This window comes from Bemisia tabaci, chromosome 3, assembly GCF_918797505.1.
Source record: "Bemisia tabaci chromosome 3, PGI_BMITA_v3".
Lineage (NCBI taxonomy): Eukaryota > Metazoa > Arthropoda > Insecta > Hemiptera > Aleyrodidae > Bemisia > Bemisia tabaci.
Window position 1 is genome coordinate 14,403,344 of NC_092795.1, and position 26,562 is coordinate 14,429,905.

The 26,562-nt window shown below is 37.3% G+C and overlaps 1 protein-coding gene across 2 annotated transcripts in view; it reads left to right on the forward strand.

The window, feature by feature from the left end:
* The window catches only part of LanB2 (laminin subunit gamma-1), a 131,164-nt gene extending 105,530 nt beyond the window's left edge, over positions 1–25,634 (forward strand). For both annotated transcript variants that reach the window (XM_019045810.2, XM_019045811.2), the window contains exons 7-19: positions 8,405–8,593; positions 11,417–11,642; positions 12,350–12,459; positions 13,165–13,314; positions 14,025–14,194; positions 14,966–15,098; positions 15,652–15,876; positions 17,168–17,353; positions 17,954–18,151; positions 18,634–18,830; positions 19,777–19,992; positions 20,724–20,994; positions 21,403–25,634. In XM_019045810.2, coding sequence (XP_018901355.2) covers positions 8,405–8,593; positions 11,417–11,642; positions 12,350–12,459; positions 13,165–13,314; positions 14,025–14,194; positions 14,966–15,098; positions 15,652–15,876; positions 17,168–17,353; positions 17,954–18,151; positions 18,634–18,830; positions 19,777–19,992; positions 20,724–20,994; positions 21,403–22,988 — 3,857 coding nt within the window. In that variant the 3' untranslated portion in view covers positions 22,989–25,634. The remainder of the gene's footprint in view (positions 1–8,404; positions 8,594–11,416; positions 11,643–12,349; positions 12,460–13,164; positions 13,315–14,024; positions 14,195–14,965; positions 15,099–15,651; positions 15,877–17,167; positions 17,354–17,953; positions 18,152–18,633; positions 18,831–19,776; positions 19,993–20,723; positions 20,995–21,402) is intronic.
* Positions 25,635–26,562: the final 928 nt, after the last annotated feature.

The following is a 26,562-nucleotide window of genomic DNA, read 5'->3' on the forward strand; positions in this document are numbered from 1 at the left end:
TTCAGTCACCTATGGATCAAAGGTACAATGCCTGTACAAATTAGCGATTTTTCCTTACAAGGCTTATGAAAATTACGATAATTTTTGTATGTATTTTTACTATTGGGCACAAATAACTGAAGAAAATTTCGGAAACTAACATATGTTTGCCAACAAAAATCGAGCCAAATAACTTGGTCGATTTTGAACCCAATACGTCTAGTTTCCCATAAAAACTGATGCGCAAGTATCTCAGTAGATTATAAAAGTCATCAGAAAACGTATATGCCAGGCTTTAGTGTTGATCGACATTAATATTGCAGAAAATCAGAGCAAAAGTTTCATTGGAAACACGAGAAAGCACAATAGGTCAGTGAGTCCTAAATATTTTACGACGATGCAAATCACTGTGAAAAATTCTGCCCGTTTTTAAAAATTGATTTTTAAAGTTCATTAAAGCGTTGAATGCAGAAAGAGCATTTCTTGATTGCGGAGTCTCAGAATCCCCCCAGCTAATTAATATCACAGAGAGGAAACTATTGAGTGAATCTGCTAAAAAATTTCATTTTCAGCAATTTAGTAAAAGATTCAACAAATTCCACAAATATTGTTTCCGCCATAATGGATGAAACGTTAGCAAAGATTCTGAGACAAGGCAACCGAGAAATGCTCTTTCTGCACCCAAGCGCCTCAATTGCTACCAAAGACACTCAAGTAATATGCCTGCATGGGTATGACGCTGGTGAATTGAAAATTTCTCGAGAAGGAATTCGTATGTCGAATCTCTCGAGAAACATTTTCCCATGTCATGGCGAGCTTGGAGGCTTGAGGCGGGAGCGAGGGAAACTGCGAGGTTCAGTGACCGCTGTCGGAGCGGTTGATAGAAATAATATCTCGACTGTCGAAACAACTGTTCGAAATACGAGAGAGTAACAGAGAGGGAGGGAGAAAAATGACGAAGAGCTGTGAAACGGCGTCTGCAGGTAAAATTCTAACTGCGGCAGCTATCTTTTTAACTAGCCGCCTACTAATTTATGAGTGCTGGGAATATTTCAGTCCAATTCGTCAAATCTCGGGCATAGTTACAGCAACGCGGGGCTGCCAAATAGTAACTTTCGAGGAAAATCCGGCAATTTCACGGAATTTCATGACCGTTCCTAAACGAACAATCGAAAAATGGGGACCTTTTCTCTACTTTACGAAATGGGTCAGCTGCGCGAAAGAATGATGTTTGTGAAGTTAGCGCCAAGACTTAAAAAATTTTGAATTTGCTCACCCCAAAAATCTCATCAATTTTTTTTTTTTTTTTGCTCAGGCATGTACTCCCTAAAAATTGAACTCAGAACACAGAGAAGCCATTGACCCTAAAGCACCCCCACTTTGACCGATTGACCTATAGGGTCTCAAACCGTCGCCTACCTGACATAAGCGCGTAACTACACTCTGCAGTGAACCCTGTCCTCCATACAACTGAATGCCTCTCGGGCTCATCTAAATATGTAGCTACACCCTTTTGTCAGCCAGTGACGAAACGACGCAGAATCATAGAATGTTACTGTTTCATGCACAGGTATTAAATTAACTGAATTTAGGACATTTTTCACTTTTTTCCCCATTATGAAATGCGGGAAAACGTTGCTTTACACTTGGAAAATGGACGCTTTTTGATGTCATAAAGTAGCGTTCCCCGTTTGAAACCGTGTTTTTTAACACAAACACGTACACTGGAAAAAAACACATTGGATCTAGAGTCCAGACTCTTAAAAACACCGACAAGAAAAAATACTCTTGATTCAATCAGATTTAAGAGTAAATCAAAGAACCAAGCCTCTTAATTTGAGCGGATTTCCTTTTGATTTAAGCTTGAATCTGATTGAATCAAGAGATCAATTGATTTTTTCTTGTCAATGTTTTCAAGAGTCTGGGCTCTAGATCCAATGTGTTTTTTTTCCAGTGTACTTTGCCATATAATTTTCTGTGATAATTGTCTGATTAACTTAATAATCAAGGATATTTTAATTCTAGGCTCATTGGGGTGATTTTAATATTTAAACAAAAAATGTCAACATTCCGACCCCTGCCAATGAGCTATTGACCAATGTAACTTCCCTGTTGTAAAAACAATAATCTCCTTGAGAGCTCAAGATCGAAAAACTTTCATGAGCTCGATAACTGGCAACACTGTCACATTCCGCGCTTCCGCTAATGCTCGCCTTGCCACTTAAAGTGAGTCGGTTTAAAACCACTGCATTTTATCCCCAAAATGGGTCATGCCTCGAAATTAATTTCCCACCACTTATCCTGAGCTGAGAGTTTTCTGTTTAGTTCTAATGTTAACTGCAACATCTATTCTCTTCCAGATTGCCACCATGTCCTATCGTTTACATCTAGGATAGGTGCCTGGAGTTCAAATTTGCCTCGCTTAATGGTGAAAATTTGATTCACAATTAATAAGTGAATCTTAGAGAATGTTTCACGAATTTTGTAAAAGTATTTTGCTCATGCCTGAATGACGGCTCGCCAAGTGAGATCAAAATCGACGATTTTTTTTTTTTTTGAATTGACATGGAATTTGAAAAAAAAAAACGATTGATTTATCTGAGTTGAAGCAAGTCTGGTTCATCCTAAAGCGAATTTTCGCGATCGAATATCATTCACCGTTGAATGATACTCGACGATTGTGCATTTTTTTAAAATGATGTTCGTCTTCTTCGTTGGCTCACCGGAGACCGTTGAAATCCATCAATTTGAAATTTCGAATTTACCTCGGAACTTGAATTCGATTTTTGAATTGATGCAATCGATGCCAGAAACTTCATCCTTCGCCAGAATTTTTGTTTCGTCATTTCTTTCTGTTTTTGTGTTTTGTCAACTCAAGTCTACTGTTGCTGCAATTGACTGTGTTTTAGTGTTCCGTATTTTCGTATTTTCTTCTTAATGTCATTTAAAAAAAAAAAAAAATAAAAAAAAAATATGAACTCTGATTGGCTCCTGCTTTCACCGATCATCGGCATCTTTCAGCACTGATCAATTCGTTCGATGAATGCTATTCGATCGCGAAAATTCGCCTCTAAGTTGCGAGTAAGTAGTTTTGCAACCATGTGTCTGCAGGGACTGAGAGGAAGTGGAACCCAAGGAGCCCCAAAGGCTAGTCGTTAGTTACACTCACAGTTAGAGAAAAGAGTGCGGGAAAAGGCGCGCAGGAGGGGGGTGGGCACTAACGGCCAAGCATAAGAATATGGCTCGGCATCTGACATGGACTAAGTGTCAATACACCCGGTTGTAAAATTTAGTAGCGAAATTAGCTAATTTCAATCAGGTCTGTGTGAATTGTATATGATCGTCCCTCTCCACGTCAAAAAAGTTGAGCTTTTAGTTGCGAAGTTTCAGACCTTAATAAAGTTTCACTTTCCAACATTATGTTGGTTTTTTCCTAGAAATGTGTACGTTTCACTCCACAAATTCTGAGAGAGAATATCGGAGAAAAATATTAACACCTGTTACCTGAGCACTGGAAATCTGTGCCGCTTTTTGATTAGCTCAAGCAAGCTTACCTTACAATGAAGATTTTAGGGACAAATGTGTATAAAAATGCGCCAAGGTACGACGGAAACACACTTAAGGAGCCTTTGCCTAGGTTGACTAAGGTTAAAGCGTGTTGAATGGGTAACTCTTTTAACGTACGCGTGCGCATTCTGCCTATGCGAGTAAATGAAGGCAATTAACGCAGGCACGACCGGACGAAATTCTCGTGTGCTATGCTTATCTCATGTGGGGAGGAACGTCTTATCCTTTCTCAAGCCTCCATACCCTCAAAGGAGCATAGGGATTGATGACAGATGAACAATTGACGCACGAACCGAAATTGGCAATTTACGAAAACTACTCGATTCGAAGTGCAGATTAGGAAAGAAGAAGTTACAGAAAAAACTATTAGACATCAGTAGTGTGAATACTTTACAGTTGGAAAAAAATTTAAAAAGTTTGGCACCTAAAAACTACGTCCTCCTTAAAGTAGCTATAATCTTGAATCATGGTTCGTATAGATTATCTAAGCTCATTCGATATTAAAGCCCGTCTACAAATTTTTGGCGGATACCTAAAACGCAGTGGCCGCTCATGCCAAATTTTCCTCCATATTGCACCTCAAGTGTAGTCGCCACTCAACATGCAATTTTTCGTGTTACTTGGAGAAATGATTACAACGAAAAGCCGGCCGTGGCGTCGTTTTCGTCGGTCCCGTCCTAACGAGCTTTTACTGTAAGTAGTCAGCCGGTAAGATTTTAATCTGCGCCATTCTGCAACGATGTAGAATATGAATTCTCACGGGAATAGCGGAGAGCCAGGCATATCCTGGTTACGATGGATTTCACGCTTCATTATCACGGAAACCCGGAGTGCGTGCCGTGCGTGGATCCCATTTGAGCTTTTGTCACGTTACGGAGCTTACGGACGAGGATGACCACGTCCACAACGTCCGACACATTCGGCTCCCAAGTGCCATTCGACAAACCGGTCCTCCTGGAGCTTCGCACGCAGGGACGCGAAATTGCGTGAAAGTCATTCCTGGGGAATTCTGTAAAGTTTCTAGGATTCAATTCAAATTGATGATAATTTTTATTCCACCTATGCATTCGAGAATGAATCAGATTCTGCCAATGGCGCGGCGTGCTTTACGATGTATCGATTGATCTGTCACTTAAACCAGTGGAAAAGGATCGATAAGCAACGTGTTCGCAACGCACACCTTGATAATCGATTCTTTACAATAGCTTCAAATGGAGTAATATCGATACTCGATCATTCACGTTTTGCCCGCGGAATCTGCTCTGTTAAGTGTATATAAACCAAGCAGTTATAAATAAAAAAGGGAAAACGACGTAAGATATTACGTTGTGCATCCTCCACGCCTTCTCCCACGAAACACCAAATCAAGGATCATTTGATGATATTTTCACATATGGGAGAAGGGGTGACCAACTCTGCCGCAGTAGCGAAGAGAGCCGTAACTCTCAAATTTTCGAAATCGAGTCTCCCTTGAATCCGTCTAATCTCTTTTAGATAAAATCACTATATAATTGAAATGAAATTGGTCGAATTTTAATCATCCAAACGATTTCTAAGAGTACTCCGGATGATTGGTAGTAATTTCACAAAGAACGATAGCTTCTTTCAATGAAATTGTCCGCTCAGATACTGGTAAGCCCATTTTCTTGAAACTCCAATTTTGCACTTACGTCCCTCTTCGCTATCACGGTAGAATTGACCACCCTGACATTTTAAAAGCTACACCCATGCCGAAACGTGAATCAGTGCACTTATACATATTGGCGGATCCAGCAAATCAGCAACATTGTCTTTTCTCCATTTAAACCTATGGTAATGTATCGATTCTTGGAGGGGCCAGGTTCCCCAACTAGGATCGATTATTTAGCATAGGTTTAATTGGAGGAAATCAGGTGTTGCTAAATTGCTGGATCTGCTTCTGTGTGCTTACGAGTATAATATAGACGGAGAATCCAGCTTGTGACGTCACGTCTAAATGAGTCTAAACGTCTAACGTACGCGAGCGCATATCTTTGCGGAGGTGATGGGATAGGTCCCCTAAGCCAATTTGAATATTTATAAACGGCACTAGCCCCTATGGCGTCTTGTTCCGTCTCACGCCCCTCTCTTCACTTATTTTGGACGCACTCATGATGCATGCTGCTGAAATGAACAAATTACTCCGATGGCATGAGAAAAATTGCACGTAGCTGAAACATCGCGTATTGAGGAGCTTAAACGATTTTGTGAGCTCTAACTAAGCCGTCTTTAAGAACCACGAATGGTTTAAAAAAAAAAAAAAAAAAAAAAAAAAAACTTTTAAAAAATCCGTAAGTTTGTGAAGACAACTCTTTCAAAACAAAAGCTCTTTGAATTTTCGTTACAGGGCACTCTTTTTCGATATTTTTAAAGTAAAACCTACGTATAATTTAAAAAAGAAAGTTTAAAAAAAAAACTTATAAAACACAAACTGGACTTTTTCGATACTAAATTTTTTTAAGTAATGTTAAAAGAACTCTCACGAAAGAACGAACGAGGAACACACAGGAACGAAAGAGTCCGTGAGATCATGAACGCCGAGCAGAACATCGTGCATGAAATTATGACCAAACAGCTTGTCTGGTATGGTCATGTTCAACGAATGGCGGATGACAGGTTGCCTAAGAAGGTGCTAGATTGGGATCCTCCTGGGAGAAGACGTAGGGGACGCCCAGCAAAATCGTGGATTGGTGGCATTCAAGATGAAATCACAAGATGCCATCTACCAGATGACCTCTGGATCAATAAGCAAGGATGGCGATTAGGTGTCGCAGAGCGCCCGAGCGCGCTGTAAAGCGACTGGAATGTATGTATGTAAAAGAACTCTCACAAAAGCAAGTAGTCATTTTTCTTAAAATACTTTTTAAGCAAATTTTAAAAATGAGTTAAATTTCACTTAAAAATTAGCTAAAAAGAGTTTCCGGAGACGAAAATTTGAACCGTTGATGAAGAGTTTTTAAAAGGTTCTTTTTAAAGATCATTATTGCTAGGGTCATTGCAAGTGTTGTGACTTGTGCTATGCATGTTTATTGAGGCTTACAATTCATGCGTTTGCTCTTCAATCCTTAAAATTGAATAATCCAGTGTTTCCTCTACCTTGGTTCTATCAAAATTAGTTCTGTACACATTTACGCTGGAGGCTCTACGTTCATTAGTGACAAAGACGTTGTTCAGGTAACCCTGGCACGCACTACAGAAGCGTATGACGTCATCAACAATGATTTTCAAAGTGCGATATTCCCGTCACTGTCAGACGTTAAATTGGGGTTCGAACATCGCCGTTCGCCAGTACTTAAAAATTACAGCCGTCTGAACATGCTTTTGTGACACGCGTAACTAATACATCCTTTTTCCCGTATTGGCCGATGTATGGATGTGAGCCTCAGGGATTCGTGGAGTGCGAATCGAAGAATATCAGGGGCAACTAAATTAAGCGTTGAGTCTGGTCGTGCTCTGTCTGAATGGTCCGACGCTAAATTAAATAAAAAGGTAAGGGGGCGCCCCACAAATGCGGCCGAAGGGCGGGGACTAGGTCCATAAAAACAGCGGCGGGTCCTAGATGTTCAAGCGCTCACACACTGGGTGCACTCACACTTACATACTCGCTATTTTACTTGACAACTATTGAAGCGGTCCACCGTGCCGACACAAGGTTCGAGACCCTTTCTTTGTTAGCCAGCCCTAAAATTAAACCTACATCTCACTCAGTAAAATAAAAGAATAAAAACTGTGGGACTGCAATATCATTTTTAAGTTTTAGGAGTCTTAAATACTCGGAATTTCCTCCAGTTCACTTCTTCGTTCTCCAACCCCCTTATCTCCGTGTCTGGAAATTATCGCCTATCGATGGTGAAAGTCTGCAACCACTTATCTCAGTTTGCGACGTTGCAGACATCTGTCATACTTATTTTTTTTAATGGAAAACAAGTCAAAAGCAATGCTTAAAAACTGCCGCGATTTTTCTTCTCTGTACAAAGAAAATTCTGCGGAAACTCCAAAGAATGATGCTGATTTGTTCTCCTGTATCAAAATTAAATAGGATCAGAGATTTTGAAACACCACAAACAAGATACGAGGTCGCGGACTTTCGCCGTCTATACTCTTATTGGATGTAACTCCATCGTTTTACGTGGTTTTTGCTTTTTTCTACGTTACTTCAAAAATCATCATCGTTTATTTTGTTGTCATTAATCAAAGGAAAAATGTCTGAATTTCAAAAACTCCCTTTTCTGGAGGTTGGGAGAGGGCAGAGAGGCAGATGATCCCATCTTGCACGTTAAAAAACAACTGACTTGACACAATTCGAGCCAATACATATTTTGGCACATTTCTGGATTATTGAATTTCATTTATTTATTTGTTTTTTAAGTTTTACTTTTCCTTTATGCGAAGTCTTCATACTTGAAACTTTTGCCTGAAATGGAATACCCGCTCCAAGGCATTAGAATACCTAAAACTCCGCATCATCGGCACGTGCGGATGACTAGCGGGCCGATTATTGAACCTGATGGACAAAGCGATAGACAAAGAAGACATAGGAAGTATGGAGCGATCCTTTTGGTTGACATGGTTGGTTCTTATAGACTAAAGAAGAAAATGATGGACTGACTGTCGGGTGTTCAGTGGGTTGCCGTTAGTTATTCTATTATTACCTACCTCCTATGTCCATGGCCAACACCTGCTTCCACCGATAGGATCCCTCCAAATCCCTTTTGTCGTCTTTGTCTATGGCTTTGTCTATCAGTTTCAATGATCGGCCCGCTGATTGATTCGTGATTCAGAAGTCCACTAGATGCCTGTGAAAATTATTAACTTATATCTTTTTTGTTTTTTGTTTCAGCTTGTAACTGTAACGGCTTCTCGAATCGGTGCTATTTTGATACGGAGCTTTTCAACCGGACCGGTCATGGTGGCCACTGTTTGGACTGTCAAGGAAACCGGGCAGGACCGAATTGCGAACGATGTCGGGACAATTTCTACCAACCACGAAATGACTCAGTTTGCTTCCCATGCCATTGTAACGAAATTGGTAAGTGTGTCTACATTAAATGAGGAATATTTATGCATCATCATTATCATCATCAGAAGAAGAAGAAGAAGAAGAAGAAGAAGAAGAAGCGCACAGAGAACCAATGGTGTGCCAATGCCCCTCTCTATTGACTAAAAAATGTCCTTTCACCCTTAACAAAGTCCCTCCTTCGTAATCTAGAAACAGCTGTCAGTCTTATCGACAATGGAAGCTTCTCCAATGCGTTTAAAATACGTAGGTATAAGCGATCTTGCTTTTCTTTGACCTTAAATTCGAGACATCACTACGTTTCTCAAGTTCATTCTAATAGCAATGAGAGCGCTTTAATGGCAAAATGTATTGTAACGATACTTAACACACTCAATATCTCAATAGATCTTACTTACACTGTATGACTCAATAACTCAGTCAAAATGAAAAACGCATTCAATGATGTTGAACGCCTGTAACGCTTTGATACAACTATTCATACTTCAGGAACACGCGTGTTGCGTGTGAAAAAATTGAAGGAGCTCCGGTCACTCGTGTCCATGAAGCAGTACACGCAGCAGCGTATGACGCTCCGTTGCGAATAAGTCGCAAGATGAAATTGTTTGGTGAAAACGAGGACAAGAGGACAGGAGAGGATATTTTTGCACTATTTGAACGTATCAGGATTTTACATCCCACCCCTACACCGAGTCGTGACAGCGTGTTGCTGCGAGCACTGCCAATGGGCTAGAATGACTGGAGCTCCCTCAGTTTTTAGTATGCAACACGGATGTTCACAGAGCAAGAATTGTTGCATTAAGGCAAGGCGCCATTACCTATATCATTGTCTAATGCTCGGATACATGGCCGTATTTCTGTCAAACGGAACCATGTGCATTAAAACATGAGCTCTGAGACCCATAAGAATATATGCATAACAGGTCTCATGTCATAATACACATAGTTCCGTTTGACAGAAATACGTCATATCAATACTGAAGCCCAAATAAAAACGCCGTATGCACACTCGAGCGCTATAAAATGTCCTCCAATTAATACGAATTTTTAAATTTTTAAAGAATTTTCTGTGCGATTGAATCCAATGATTCTAAACATTTCAAGGCAATATAATATATCTGGCTTTTCTTTAAAAAAAATAATGGCAAGTAAGAGATTTGGCAAAGCCCGGATTTTCAGGCGAATTTTTAGGCACTTTCAGATGAGGCAATAAAAAATTTGCGTGCAAATTCTCCATTGTGCCCAAAAAATAGATTAAAGATCAATCCAGGCTACGCGTCAAAAAAACATTAGTTATCTTGGTTAGGAATGAATATCAGTAATTTACGTCGCTCCAGTTGTGTTCTCCGTGAAATTATAGTCGAATTTCATGTATCAAAATGCTTAAATTCGTACCATGTCGACTGGTTCATTCTATTTGAGAGGCCCGTCATTTTAAATTTCCCGCGACGAAAGTCCGTCAAATTGAATTTCCCGCAAAACTCATTAACCAATCATGATATTTCCCGCAAAAACTCATTAACCAATCATGATATTTCCCGCTAATGTTAAAATATGCTGCTAGCCAATTGTATTACAGTCAACCAACCAATCATGATTGAGTTTCGTTATCACCTTTTGTTTACCTTTTTGCGGTGCCGGAGGTTTGAGGTTAGCGGCATGGATAAATATATAATACGTAGTATATATTTATCCATGTTAGCGGCCTTCTCATTTGCAAAAGGCAAAAGAAAACTTTGTTGTGATATCAATATATCTTCGTGATGTTTTCACATTCATGTTTTTCACTGACAATGAGTTTTCATTTTGTCACATCGTACGGACGTATCCTAATTCCTTCTGTGTAATTAGTTTTTTGATATTTTCTACTTTCCTTTTGTTTTACACACTTTTAACAAAATGATTCCAAGGTACTTAACTTTGCACTATTTGCATAATTGCATGCATGCATAATATTTTAGTTGACCCTTCATATTCCGGTATCGTTGTCGTGTTCTTTGCTCATTCTTCTTCTAAAAGTATTATTCGTCAGTTTTCTTTGAGTATCAAGAGAACTTTAGCTGACATCCAAATAAAACATTCTCCTTCAGCAATGGTGGAAGATTCAGATAAATATTCACTTTCAAATCGAAAACTGCTCCAAATTCTCTAGTCTCACCAATTCTTAATTTTTCCAAGCCTATGAATCATGAAATCATTGTAGGTAACATAAGTTGCTGAAATTGCCTCTATTCGCCAACATCTCAATATAGTTTGTCCTGCAGTCCTCTCCATGTGTCATATTCAAGTCAACTCATTAGCATAGACTTTGCCGGAAAGGAATCATCAAACTTGGGTAATGGTGTCTTGTTCACTTATTTTCTTGCATTTTCCTTTACATTTCATACAGCTGGTTTGACAGAGAAGGGGACTTATTTCCTCAGTTCCTAGCGATATTGTATTTTTGCAATTTTGTCCAAGTGTTAGTTGTTTACGTTTGAAAACTAATGCAGGTAGGTTGTTGTTGGTTTGTAGGTTACAGGCAATCTAGCCTTGCGCAGGCTAATCGGCCTATTTCTTGGATATCCATTTCGAATTGAGTTTAACATGCCTTCAGTTGAGTATAGATAGGTATGTGAAAGTAATGAGGAAACTAATATTTCCTCGATGATGATCAACTCCAATCCAAGCCTAACTTCATTACCTAAAAGCACAATTTGGAATCAGATTATACCTACCAGCATTAGGTATGTTTCGTTATATGGGGGAGAGAATAAATTTTGAGATGGATACCTACTTACAGGTGCGAGAATTCTAGTATACTAGTATTCATTATTCTGTTTTTCTTTTTCTCAGGTTCAAGAAGTTTGCAGTGTAACACAGAGGGAAAATGTCAGTGTAAACCTGGAGTAACTGGAGACAAATGCGATAGATGTGATGTCAATCATTATGATTTCAGTAACCAAGGTTGTAAGAAGTGTGAGTGCTCAGCGGATGGCTCTTATAACAACACCCCACAATGTGACCCTACCACAGGTGTCTGCTTATGTAAGGAAAACGTAGAGGGGAAACGCTGCCGAAAGTAAGAATCTGTTAAAACGCTTTGATTCTAAGTAGTTCATCAGCTTCCTAATACACATGAAGTTTTTCCACATAGTCTGAACTTAGAAGTTCAGAACTTTTTTTGAAATAATTGCTGAAGAAAAACAGAGAAAAGAAAACTTGAGAGAGCAAAGAGGATCTTCCTGAATAAACCACCTATGGAATGTTAAGTAGCGAATAATTGTCTGAAGTCTCTTGGTTTAAAATTTTAATTCATTTGTGCCCAACTAGGTGGCTCCGCCCCCTGGCCGCTACGCTGCGAACAAAAGCGTCAAAATCGCCCGGACAAATCAAATTGAAATTGCTTAAACTAAATTAAGAATTGTAAAAAAAGATTCCGCATCAACAACTAACAGCAAATAAAAAAACAGATATTGAACTCCCCTTCCTGACTCCAGCTCATCGACCGTCCTAATCCCCTTCCTCACCCTGTCCATCGACCGTCGTCAAAATGATTTAAGTAGAATAGAGAGGATCATGTTTCAGCCGGCACAAAATAATGCAGCTCAGAGCTTTGTTGTTAGTGATATTTTTGTATTTGCCAAAGAAAAAGAGAAAGGAAAAAAAAACAGCTACAATTTATCTCAATACTTTGTTAAGTATTCCATAGTAAATAAGTACTTGTTCAGTATTTTAATATAAATATTGAGGGCCCTTCATCAATATAATTATTCTTCTCTTTTGCAGGTGTAAACCCGGCTATTTTAATTTAGATGCTAACAATGATTATGGTTGTACCCCTTGTTTCTGCTATGGTCATTCTTCTGTTTGTCAGTCGGCACCTGGTTATGCTAAAGGTAAGATTTTGCCTCAAAATTCTTTTCGATTTTGCGCTTCAATTTTTTCAATTTTTTTTTTTTTTTTATCTTCCAACTGTTAATTTGAAATTCATTGCTTCGAAATAAAAAGGTTGCAAGTGTTTATAGGAAGAAGAGCCACATCTTAGGAACACCCATTGATGAAAGCATTTGCTACCAAAATCCCCTCTGACACCGAGCACACCTTGAGCAGGAAATTCAGTCTTTAAGTGCGCTCCCTCAAGAGGAATTGAACACTTGTCGTAGAGGGATTGTGGGGGGCCCCCTCTTCCATAAAACTTGAAATTTTGACCTCTCTTCATCACAATTTGTAACATTTTTACACACTTTTTATGAGGGGGAAGGAATTGAAAATAGCCACCTCTGGACTTAGCTCCAAGCCTTTAAGAAAAAAGGAAAAATGCTATGTCCTGAGACAACTAAAAAATTTATATCGAAGAGAGAAGGGGAAAAAACTTAGTGGCGCTGGCCCCCTAGGTAAATGCCTGGTGCGCCTATACCATAAATCCGGTCCAGCACGAATGTTTCAATTTACTTGGTGAAATTATTTGTTGTCACATTTTAACCAGCTTTTCATGATTAGTTTGGTACATCCATTTTTTTCATCAGTTTCATCTTTAATTATATTTATGTTAATGTGTGAACTGCACATCAGGAACTAAATGAAATATTTTCTTTTCACAGTGGAAATTGAAAGCTCCTTCATCCGTGGAAATGAAAAATGGTCAGTTGAAGAACTCAATGGACCTACAAGCCCAGCAATCTATCACAACAATTTGCAAGCCATTGAGGCATCTGCTCCTGGATACCTTCCGGTGTATTTTGTCGCACCAGGTAAATTGAAATTTAACCATTCATTTCATATGAACTGACTTATTCCAGTAGCTTGGTGGCAATATTAATGCCTATTATCTGCTTGGCCATAGAAAAATTGAAAAAATAGTAGGTTTATTGGATCACGGATATCCAGAAATTATAATGAGAGGCTCTTCTAGTGCATTTCATACTTTCTGTTCGTTGTTTTGTACTCCCAAGGATGCAGAAAGTACCAAGCCTTTCCCAAAATCAATTGACTTTCCTCCTTTTTGACAGAAATTCATGATCAGCTCCTCCTGAAAGCTCAAAAAAAGAATGTCCTCCTCTGTATTAAGGGAAAATGTCAACAACAAAAAATTTAACAGGTTTCTCCTAAGTTATCTTCTTTGGAGTGCCTTCCATATCAAACAACCAGCATGCAACAGGAATGGTTGCATGATTGGGAAGTATCTGTATCCATGCGTGTTCAATAAACGTTTGAAGATCTAAACAGAAATCTCGTAAATTTGCTTTTAAACTTTATTTCTAGAAACAAATCACCTCTAACATGCCATGAAAATAATAATGGTGATTAGACTCATCTTATTTCATCCTTTCGATTGTGTAATCTCAGAAGCCACATCCAAAAATGCATGCACAGACTTTTTTTTCAGGGTCATGGTAACCAGTATAGCTTCGTGCTCTATTGCTACTTTAATGTTTTTCCTATTCTTTTTCTCATCGTGTAGATAGATTTCTGCGTGATCAAAGAGCCAGTTACAATCAAGATCTGGAATTCAAGTTACGAATTGGAGAAAATGCACCAAAACCAACAATTGAGGATATCATTCTGGAAGGAGGAGGTCTTCGAGTTACGCAAACGATTTTTGGTCAGGCTAATCCTCTTCCATCAGATTCTGTAAGTGATTCAACATACTCCAATCTCTAGCCAATAATGTCTCTGGCTTTTTAGTTGTTGTTCTTGTTGTATATATCTGCGCTGCGCACCTTTGGTTTGCTTGTTTTTTTCTTTATTTTTTGTTATATTTTAAAATCTATGAAAAATTCATAACTGAGCAACAATTTTCTATTAAGAGGTTTAAAAAATAACATTTCTTCCAAGGCATGCAAAGTGGAGGAAGATTATTCTTCAAATGCTTTCCCAAATGCGGATGGATTTCAGAGAAATTGCCAGTAGTTTAGCAATCACTTTGATACCATGTAGAAAGACCAGTATATCATTTAGTATCGCACAAAATTATGGCTGTAATGTTAACAATTGGGTATCACAAAATTAATGGTAGAACTTAAAACACTACATCTTGATCGCAGCGTTTCAGAATTTTCAAGAAATTTACCATCGAACATTTTCATACCTACTACATATATTTTCAAGGAGGCAGATTAAATTCTATGCCACATCAATGAACAGTCGTTCTTCAACGAAATGAAATATGCCCAAAAATCTGCAGCGTTGCCAAACCGAGTTTTGTTTTTCCTATTTTACCATCTATGTAGAAAACCCAGGGTTGTTCGCAATTAGTTCACATCGCTAATCGTATAAAGTGTTTTTAATGAACTATCAATTTAAATTTTTACAAATCTGAGTCTGCATTTATTAAACGGTTTATGATATATTTAGAAAATGATTAAGACTCAATAAAAAATCTCATATCCTTTTTTTTTTCAGGCTTACAATTATAAATTTAGACTCCATGAACATCCAGACCATGGATGGCAACCTCGCTTGTCATCTAGAGATTTCATCAGTATCTTAGCAAATCTGACTGCAGTTAAAATCAGAGGAACTTACACAGCCCGAGGTAACATAATTTTGTCATTCCTAATTAAATCTTTTTGAGAAGTAATATCGGAACAATATACATTTGTCACTATTAATTTTTCTCATGTATAACTATTGTTTTTTGGTTGCTGACTGCCGATGACAAAAGTTGCAAATAACTTGTACAGAGAATATTTTCAAGAGCTATTGTAGGTTATTAGAATTGAAACGAAAATAATTGCTATTTTTCTGCCTGTGTAGTGAAAAGTAACTTACATAGGTAATTCTATCAGTAAGTAAATACCTGGCGATTCATCCCAGATTATTTCAAAAATTGAGTCACCACCTGTTAAAGTTGAAAAGAAGTATACTCACTAAACCTGACCTTCAAGTTAATGTTAGAGCTGTATTCCTTTAAACATTGAAATAAAAAGTGTGACCTCAGAATGATAAACGTGTAGCTGTTAAAAGTGTTCAGTTACTCACAAGCACAACATTGTTGCAATTAGTATTACAAAAGTTTCAATAAGTCCAAATTCCTCCTAGATTTTCAATTTTAAATGATCATATTCAATGTTCATATGTTCTCGTAGGCGTCGGTTTCCTCGATGATGTGAAACTAGACACTGCCAGGCGTGGAGCAGCTGGTTATCCTGCCACCTGGTTGGAAATGTGCACTTGTCCAGATGGTTATGTAGGAGAGTTTTGTGAGTCTTGCGGTCCTGGTTTCAGGCACGAGCCTGCCAGTGGAGGTCCATTTGCCCCTTGCGTGCCATGTAACTGTAACGGTCATGCTGATATTTGTGATAACGAATCAGGTATTTCTCCTTTTTTTTCTCTTGTAATTTGCAAGGCCATCATGGATGAGAATGCATGTACCAGAAATACATTAGAATATGCCTCTATTGATATTTTTGAAATGGCTTCTTTAGACTTTAGCACTCTCAGAGCACCAAGGCTTTTTTTGTTTTGTTTGTTTGTTTACATTAAAATTTAATTTTTCCTTTGATGGTGCACTATTGTTTTTTTTCTGTTATTTACTGTGAAATAGAACACAAAGAAAAAACAAGAAGTAAGTGAGATTAAACAAAGAATACTGCCTCTATGTTAAATACTTATTAGCGACTTTACAGCTATAATACAGAGGTCAGGTATAATAGAAGAGGTGTAAGTAACAGTTTTGGAATAATCGAGTTCTTTGCATTCTCGACTTACTTAGTAACAGATTGTATGTGTGAAAAAATTACAGGGTGATTCAGGGTTGTACATGGTTATGTCAAGGTGATACATGGTGTTTAAATTTGAAAAATATGCTGCGAGCAATGGAGCTATTGTATGGTTGTCCCCCGATTTCTTGAAGTGTTGAACATGTAGTTCTGGTTTTTTAGCCCTCATCTACAGTAATATCCTTCTAATAAATGTTTTCAGAATATTTACCTATGACTGTACATAGGTCATAACAAAGAAGGCCTTCATGCCAAATGAATCAAACTTGAGATTTTTTAAACTATTGCTCAGAAGAATCTTACAAACATTTTGAAATGAAAAAGTTTAACTAGATCAGAGGAATTATGGTTCGAAATATGCAGTCAACAAAATGTAATACCACTTTAAAGCTATCTAATCAGCCTTGTTAGGGGCTGAAAATTTTAAGATTAAGAATTTTAAGAATGTGATATTTTTCCTCTAAAAAAACCACGCCTTTTTACGTTGACTTTCTTTGTCAAATTTGGTACATAGTTCTTCAGTCTCATGACAACAGAAGTGCAATCTTTAAATTCGAAAAAAATGACAAGTAGCTGAAATTATGGAACAAATCGATGCCATATATCGCTTGTTGCTCTGACACATAAAATGGCGTCCGTCAAATCACCTTAACAGAAATTACTTCCCTCAATTCACCTCCATGAACGATGGTCTTTTTTTACAGATGACGTTTGCATAACCATAGCTTTACGTATTTTTTCAGAGGTTTTAACGTCCAAACTTTAAAATCATCGCTTATTTTGCCTGTTCTGTAATTTCATTACGATTGCTCACTCATTACGTATTCTTACTTCTTTCAACTTCGCCAAGTATTTTACTAATTGTTTTGCATTTTGACTTCAGGTCGTTGTATCTGTCAACACAATACTGCAGGTGATAATTGTGAGCGCTGTGCACGAGGCTATTACGGGAATGCCTTGTCTGGCTCTCCCTATGGCTGCAAACTGTGTCCATGTCCAAATCAAGGAGCTTGTATTCAATTAGCTGATGAAACCATTGTATGTCTTGAATGCCCAAAGGGTTATGGAGGTAATATTCAAATTTTCTTGTTTCTTTAACAACTTAGGATTTCAAGGACTATTTAGTAGATGGACGTGTTCAAAACCTCCAAATTCAACTCATCAGTGAGAAAATAGTGGTTTTTAAGCAAGTCAATTAGAACCTCTTGCTCTCAGAAAACCACATTCTTTTGGAGTCAAATCAGGTTTTTAAGTATTCTTAGTAGCATTGGCTGTGTGGAAAGAAAAAGTAAAATACTCGTCAATTTCCAAGAGAAAACTTCCAAAAAAAACTTTTGGAAAAATGTTTGCTCTTTTTTAGTAAATCTGAAGAAAAATTCTATGTAAAATTTTAGTTTTCCATAATTTAAATTTTGCAGTTCATTTTATGTTCAGCATCGACTCCAGTGATTTCCAGAATTTAACCAAATTCTGATGCCAGTTTTTTTGTTAATCATGTTTTTTGTAAATTTCACGTAATACTAGAGCAAGAACAAAAAAGGTTCCACACAATAATTTTTTTTTTCAAGTCCAAACTTAACAGGTAACCACCAAGGTAGTGTCAGTATATACCAACTCCTTGCAAATGATCAGCTGAAATATTTATTTTGAATACGATGCTTTATTTTAGGGCCTCGTTGTGAGCTGTGCAGTGATGGGTACTATGGAGACCCAGCGGGGAAAGCGGGTCCAGTCCGATTATGCCAGCCTTGTGACTGCAGTCAAAATGTTGATGCTAATGCAATTGGTAACTGCAACCGAACAACTGGTGAATGCCTGAAGTGTATCTACAACACTGGTGGTCCAACCTGTGCTGAATGTTTACCAGGTGAGTCTATCTATTATGCCAAGAGGACTTTGGATAAGATGGCTATCCAGTCAACTGAACAAATCTTTCATCCACTGACTCATTACTTTCACACCTTCAGTTCATGGGGAATAGAAGTGTTCTAAAAAAATGTCTCGTACCTATATCAGATATTTTTCTAGACTAGGTTTTTGAAGGAAAAGTAATCCTTTCAAGTAGACGCGTATGAAAATGACTGAAAATTCAGTTTTCAACCACAAAATTTGAGATTCTCTTTGGAATATGTACATATGTCTCTCCTGTAGCACATTCTGGCACTCTGCAACACCCAAATGCCACATGCACCTATCTTCCCAAAGGTTATTGGTCAATTGACAATGCAACATTTCTTCATTGATACCTTGCTGCCATTCTTTCATGAGATGTCCCCGTCGTCGCACAGAAATTTTATTCCCACCAAGTTTTCAAAGAATATTTAATGAAGCTGCCTTGCACATTTGCAGGATTTTACGGCGATGCCCTTGCCACGCCGAAGGGTGACTGCAAACCATGCCAGTGCTACAGTCTTGGAACAGTCGAAACTCAAGATGGACCCCCAGTCTGCGATCAGTTGACTGGCCAGTGTCAGTGTAAACCTCATGTTGTTGGAACCAACTGCGACCAATGTGAAGCAGGATTTTACAACATTGGCTCTGGCACGGTATGTAAATCTAAATACCTTAAGTATACCTTGAGAGTTCAGAAATTATATGGACGAGCGTCGTAATTGGAAATCAAAGCAACCTATCGAGTAGATCACATTTGAAGCGAAATACCAAGAAAATTCTGTGAAATCAAGATCAATTTATTTCAATAAAAATTTTATGGTAAAAAAAAATTGTTATGGTAGTATGAATGAAGGATGTATGGCAGCGGCGCCTACTTTTTTTTTTTTTTAAAAAAAAGAATGTATTCTGACTAAAAAGTGCCAGTGAAACTTTTCAAATGCTCAATTGCCAACAAATTCTGCTTGATGACAACACAACTTGGTAACATTGTCTAGATGGTGTGCATCTCAAAACATAACCGTGAGTACTTAATGATGCATAAATTTGACCATGAAATTGTTACGTCAAAATGATCGATGAAGTTACTGCTGTGAGGGTTGTTCTCTTACGCATGCTGGTCTCGTGCAGCTTTTCATTGTTCCTTGTACCTCATTCGTTTCTGTCTTTTAAGGAAAATTCTCTTTCAAATAAGTTGATTCTGATCTCAATTTATTTCTGTCAATGTCCTCTTTCACATGAATCTAATTGTAAGACTAATTTCACAAGATGCTCAGTTTTTGAATTGCAGCGCCAGTCCGAATCATTTTGAAACACTCCATATATTTTTGTATGATTCTACTCAAGTGAATTCAATAGATTAGAATCTCTCTGTAGTCATTAATTTAGGTTTGAAGGTTTGAAGATTAACCTCACTGTCCAATGAGACCATTATCTGATAAGAAACTTTGTAATCCTTTGTGCCAAGATTATACTGGTCGTCAGAAGTTTTTTAGGAATATTGTATGGTGCAAGATACTTCTCCACATTCATTGAGTGCCTTTGTAGTTTTTTTATCCAGAAGAGTGTGACAGAAATAATTTTCTTTTTTGTTCCTAACAGGGTTGTCAGTCTTGTAATTGTGATCCGATTGGTTCCTTCAACCAAACCTGTGATCCATATTCTGGTCAATGCTTGTGTCGTCCTGGTGTGACAGGTCTGCGCTGTGATGTTTGTCAACCCTACTATTATGGATTCTCCCTCGAGGGCTGTAAACCATGCGAGTGTGATAATATTGGTTCCTCAAATCTCCAATGTGATGCCTTTGGGCAATGTCCAGTAAGTTAATATTCTCTTCATCCTCAATCGCACAGCTCCAAAACTGAAATTATTCAAAGTGTTTGGTTGGATAATGCAATTCATTTATTTTGTCTTTTAGGAATCAAGAATGAAGATGAAATTTCTTGTAAAATTTCTTGTCAAAAAAATAAAGAAGCAGGAAAGTTACTTTAATATTTCTTTCACCAATTGGCTTTTCTAGGAAGCTTTCTAGAGGTGAAATTGACGTATTCAAGTAAAATGATACTATCTCCATTGTGATGTGGGCCCTTCTACCCGGCAACTGCCAAAAAAATAAAACATTCCAAATATATTGCTGCTAAGTTAATTGTGGTAGTAACATTGTGACAAAGTTTTTGCAATCATTTTTTGCCAAGCGGGCAGTCATGCATTTATTCTAATGTGCGGCCAAGGTCACAATGGAGCTAGTTCTGTTTTATTTAAATATGTCCATTTGAATAATTTCAATTATCCGTCTCCTAATGAAACCCAATCCTTCAAAATTCTCCGTATGGTTGATAAACAATCCACATTTAGACGAAGAAATTAAAACAGATGCCTCCAATATTTTAGTTCCAACAGCACACAATACAGGCACTAAAGTGTTACTTTTACCTACTTCTTTTTCATGTAAATTCATACGAAATCTTGTAGCTTGCTTTAAATCGTTATATTTACAATATTTTATTGACGCACAACATATTTTCAACTGTTAAAACACTTTATTTCAGTGTTACGAAAACGTGGAGGGCCGGCGGTGTGATCACTGCAAGGAAAACAAGTATGATCGCCAGAGAGGCTGTATCAATTGTCCTCCTTGTTATAATTTAATTCAAGATGCCGTCAACATTCACCGCTCAAATCTCACCTACCTCGGCAAAGTGCTGTCAGATATAGCCAACACTCCAACGATTATTGATGATCAGGACTTTAAGAATAAACTACGAGATGTTTCACAGAGCATTGACACTCTTTGGAAGGAAACTGGAAGTGGCACTGCTGGTAAGAATTTTTTTCCCCCTTAGCTTGAGGAGATTAGAATTCTTCCTTGTCATTTATTACTCCAATTTCGATCTAGATTGTCTCATAAAAAATTGTTTCCATTTTCATTTACATGCATGACTTCGCACTGATTCATTTTTCACATCAACTGAGTGTGGCATCCAACCAACCCATTAATTCTAATGAAAGGACAAAAAATGCTGATACCCTCAATTATTAGTATGTATTTTTTTTCTATTGTAAAATGCAGCTTTCTGTAAAAAATATTTAATGAATTAAATTGTTAGGTTTGACTTTCCTAAGTCACAGTTGAATGTAAAGCAGCTCCTCACTATAAACATCTAACTTACAAGAGTAATCCTTCTACAATTAGGTTTTATCGGGGAAAAACTTGTTTCTTTGTTTCAGGAGGCGACGGGGATAAAACGCTCTCTGAAAAAATTAGTGATCTTCATAAACGTTTAGCAGATGTCAAAATTTTGATGGATCAAATAGGCAACTGGACCTTGAAAGCTGGAGTAATAACATCTCAGGCTGCTCAGAATGTCTCTGTGGTTGAAAAGACAATTGAAAAAGCCGCAAACATCTTGCAAGAAGCTTCTAACTTTTTACAGACAGAGGGTGCAGCAGCTTTAAGTAAAGCTGTAGAAAGGAGTACAGCATTTGGTCAACAAAGTGAACTAATGTCAAAAATCGCCCGAGAGGCTAGAGTTCTTGTTCAAAATCAAGAGGATGAGTTTGAGAAAACCAAGGAGATTGCTGAAAAAGCGGTGAATATTTCTATGGAAGCCTACGAAACTGCAAAGGATGCAATCGGTAAGCAAAAAAATACAAGTGATGAGCTGAAGAAATTAGGAAATGACTTGTCATTCACAAAAGAAAAATTGGACTTGACAATTAGTGATACTTCAGACACAAAAAAATTGGTCGATGAGGTCCATACAGAGGCATTGGCTATCTATCGTGATATTTATGCTCTGTCCATTCCAGACTCTAATTTTGAAGATTTAAAAGCAGAGGCCGAATTAGCCGCCAAAAAAGCCAAAGCACTCAAAGATAGTGCTGAAGAACTGCTCCTGAACAATGATGGATTCTTGACGGACCTCGGAAAACAGATTAAAGAGGCTGAAACCACCCTTGGACTTGGCGAAGAACAGCAAAAAATCACTGATGAGCTTCTCGCTGATGCTGACGCAGCCAAATCCCTGGCTGAGCAAGCTGTGAAGAAGGGAGATGACACCCTAAAAGAAGCCCAGAACACATATAATACTTTGAAGACATTCGATTCAGAAGTTAAAGCAAGTAAAGAGCAAGCCAAGAAAACTCTTCTAACAACAAGCGAAATTGAGAAAATAATCATTGAGGCTCGGGACAAATCTGAGACAGCAGCAGCCTCCTTACCCAGCGCGGAACACAATGCTAACAGCGCCAAAGATAATGCTAAACAAGCACAAGATAAATTTGCAAAACAGGCTGCTATTGATGCTGACCAGATCAAGAGACGAGCCGAAGAAACTAAACAAGAAGCTGGCAAATTGCGAGAGGAGGCAGATAGTTTGTCTGATCGAGTGGCAGATACGACCTCTAAAATTAATCAGCTAGAAACCAAAGCGAAAGCTCATCAAAACATAACAGACGAGGCCAAAATCAAGGTTGGCCAGGCTAAGACTAAAGGCTCGGATGCATTGAAACAAGTAGAAAAAGCTCAGGAAGAGGTTGATTATATATTGAAAGCCTTGAGCGATCTTACAGATATTGACGAAGAGACTTTGAACAGGTTGGAAACTCGATTGGCTGCAGCACAAGCAGAATTTGACAATGCGAACGTCAATGAACAGCTGAAAACACTAACAGCTGCTAAAATTACGCAGACAAATCTCGTCAAAAGTTACAAAGATGAAGTTGAAAAATTAAAGCTGGATGTTCATAATATTGATGAGATTCAGAAAAGCCTTCCTAAGGATTGCTGGAAAAGATTTAAGCTAGAACCTTAAATTCTTAGTTGATTTTCGATGTTTATTTGAACTCATTTGTGGACTGGTGTGTTCTTTTTACCAAGTTACCTTTGCATTTTTCCAATTGTTGTTCTTTCCCCCGAACTCTTGTGTTTAGCTACTTAAGATTGGACGAATTTGATTTATTCTTGTAAATGAGCAGGATTTAGGTGTCTAGGTCAAAACTGGAAGCAGATAAGTAATTGCAATCAAAAAAAATTTTATCTCATTAAGTTTAGTCCCTGAAAATCTCTTAATTTTACGGAGATAGCCTAATTGGTATCTTTAGTTTCTGAAACAGCTGAAGTGTAAGTAGATAAATTTCTTGCAGATTGCTTTGTTTCAAAGTTGCCTGCTACATATAACTCAGGTAACTTTTGCCGGGAGAATGTGTAAGTTTTTCAAAGCTTTCAGCGAATTATTTTAAAAACAGGTTTTCACATTAGATCAAAAAATTTTCAGACATTTGTTCTCCCAGGTGATAAAATGTTGTACTTACTTTTGAGATGAGAGCCCCCTGCAAGAAATAGATGAAGTTGAATTGATTCTTTGCGGAAGGGCTTACAGCCATCAAATTATTCGAAGCGGACAGTTCTTATTTGTAGGGATGAACAACTGAGAGAATCTCTCATAAAATTTTACCAAAAGTTGGTTGTAAGAAGAAATATACCCCTTTTATCTCTGGAAATTTGCTCAGTTGTCCATCTGTACAAAGATAAAGTGTCCTTGGCAACTATGTAATGTTTCATTGGGCTAACAAGTATGACATAGATTATTTTATCTTTTGTATGATTTTTTGTGCCATTCATCAACTAACTTTAAGTTTTAGTCGTTTGATATTTGCTTGTTGGTACCTTCTATGCAAGGAACAGTATCCCGTAGAAATTTACTTTGAAATTCTGCAAACAATAAGACTGAATTAATTCTGCTGAAGAGTAATATTTTAGTTTTCAACCGTTTCTTTTATTACATTTAAGAAAAAATCTGTTAGTTTGTAAATAGAGATGAATTATTGTGCTGATTTAGTTATCCAATTCCTTTTCCACCTCTCCCCAAAGATTTTTCCGGGAGTTAACAACCATTTTTGACAGAATTCTGTTTTAGTTTTCAATCCTTCCTAAAACAACTTTAGTGTTGATCGTTAAGTTAAATTAAGCAACAAAGCTGAGAGTTTTCTTTTTAATTTGGTTCAGCATTCTGGAATCAAAATGGAGACAGTAAAATTCAAACGGTCAGTTCTTTGTAGGTTTCATCTTTCAGATTAAGGTCGGTTTTTCCAATTATAATCGACAAGAAGAGATATACGCTAATCATTCTGATGAAGGCATCCAGAATTTATACTCGTATTGACATTTAGTGCGGGTTTTTCCAAGTTTCTGCAGTAGGTATAATCTGAGCTTCCCTTAAGTTTTTTTTTATTGTTGTTTGTTTCTCATCTCTTTCATTTTCAATGTGAGATGAGCATCTAGCGATGCATTAAATAATATATAGGGCGAGGGAGGATTGAAACCTACACGGGTTGAGCAAGGAGCTTCAAAACATTGAGCTTATGCCTGGCCCCAGTTTAAGAATGACCCTTACCTCAAATTATTTCCCTTTTGAGTATGTTTGAGACTCAAAAAATAGTATAATTTTTATAATTTTTGAATTAGCAGACCCAAGCATGAAAAATTTGTTGTAACTTTGTTATTTTATCTCAAACCTGTACCAGCTTCTTTACCATTTTTGCCTCCAGTAAAGTTAGTTTTAAGCAAAAGTAGGTCCGGTAGCCATATAGTTTCCTTACAGGATGAGTAGACAAGGTCTAAATTGAAATTCATTGTCGGGTATTTTCTTCTTTAAATTTTAAATTTTGCATCATGTGTATGTGAAAATTTTCAAAATCAACTTCTTGACGAGCGATCATCAAAGGTTTTTGACCTCTATACTTCAAATGTTCCGCTCATACAGAAATGAAAGTCCTCTTGATTGTACAATTAACTGTTTATATTTTCAAGAAATAGAAACAACTGTCTCAGAATTTTATTCCAAACGTTGCAAGAGACCATTGAACATTCCAATAACATTTCTGTCCTACAAGTTGATCTTCAAAATGTCAATTGCATTCTGTTCAAATGTCTGATGAGGAGCTTAAATTACTGACTTGATTTAGATTTTGTCTTCTGATCCATTGCACTTGGATCTCAAAAAATACATTCTATTGGTGGAGCTTCATACGTTTGATTACAATCAACTTTAAAATTCAAGGCCCTGTATGTACAATTAGTATTGTAATCAGTCATGAGGCTTTAATTTAAGAGTTTTATCACAAAGAATCTAAAGCATTGCTGCGTTTGCCTCAAGGGAACACATAAAAATTAACAGTAGAGTAGGTAATGAAGTTTCAACTTTTTTGGAAAGCTGCCATAATGATTATAATGTAATATATTATTTACTACTTTGAAAAAAAAGGAGAAAAATAATGGTGAGCCACCAGGCAACTATTACAAAAAAAATGTGTATATTTTGTAAATAACACTAGTTTAATTTATTGAATGTAAATTTTCATTGTTAATTTCATTACTAGGTAAGTAGTCAGTACTTCAATAGTGCATTTTCTTTGATGATTCCGAATTTGAAAATACATTTTCTTGTCTCATCAACAAATTTTTATTTTTCCGCATCACTGATCCATAACCTTCAACATTATATTACATCATGAGAACATAAGTTTTCAGGAGATGTACATTTTTTGTAACTCTCTAAATCATTTTTCGGAAGTTTAATATCATTGGAGCTACCCCAAATAGTAGAGGTCTCCATATTTGCATCCCAATTTTGTGTAAAAAACATACTAAAAACCAAGATACTAAGAATGTAAGTAAATATTTTGAGCTCTCTGAATTCGGAAAACCTAATTATGATCTTCATAATTTTAGTGCTGATCAAACAAGCAGTTCCTCCCTCATCTCATGCTCAAGATTCAAAATTGACAGTGTTCCACTTCATTTTAACGGAATTTTTTCTTCTAACTGGATCTTCAATGAAATCCAGATTTAGTGACAAAGACAAACCATTAAGTAACTGTATAGGCACTGTGACCCTATTGAGGGGAGGGAGGAGGATGCTTATGTCGATGGCCAAATTGCGAAACCTTGTATCTCCGTTTGTGACTTCGCAGACTTCCTGTCATATTTTATTTTTTCTTTGGAAAACTGGCTAGCTCAATCTCTTGAAAACTTCCTTCATTTTTTTTCTCTATTAGCAGAATATTCTGTAGCAATTTCAAGCTATAGAGTTCACTTGTTTCTCGTCGCAAAAATAAAATAGGAGCAGAGATTTTGAAACACTGCAGTGGAGACATGGTTTCGCACTTAAGCCATTGAGGTGTACTTATAGTAAATTCTTTTATACCGGGTTGCCCTACCTGTTAAAAATAAGCTACATTTTTAATTTTATTAATGCCGAAACTCTGAGAATATAGTGAATTGAAAAGTATTTATAGGTAACACAAGGTCATTAAGAAGCAAGGTTTTTCCATTATTTTAATTTTCTTTCATTAATCAAAGTGACATCAGAAGGAAAACGGACCTAA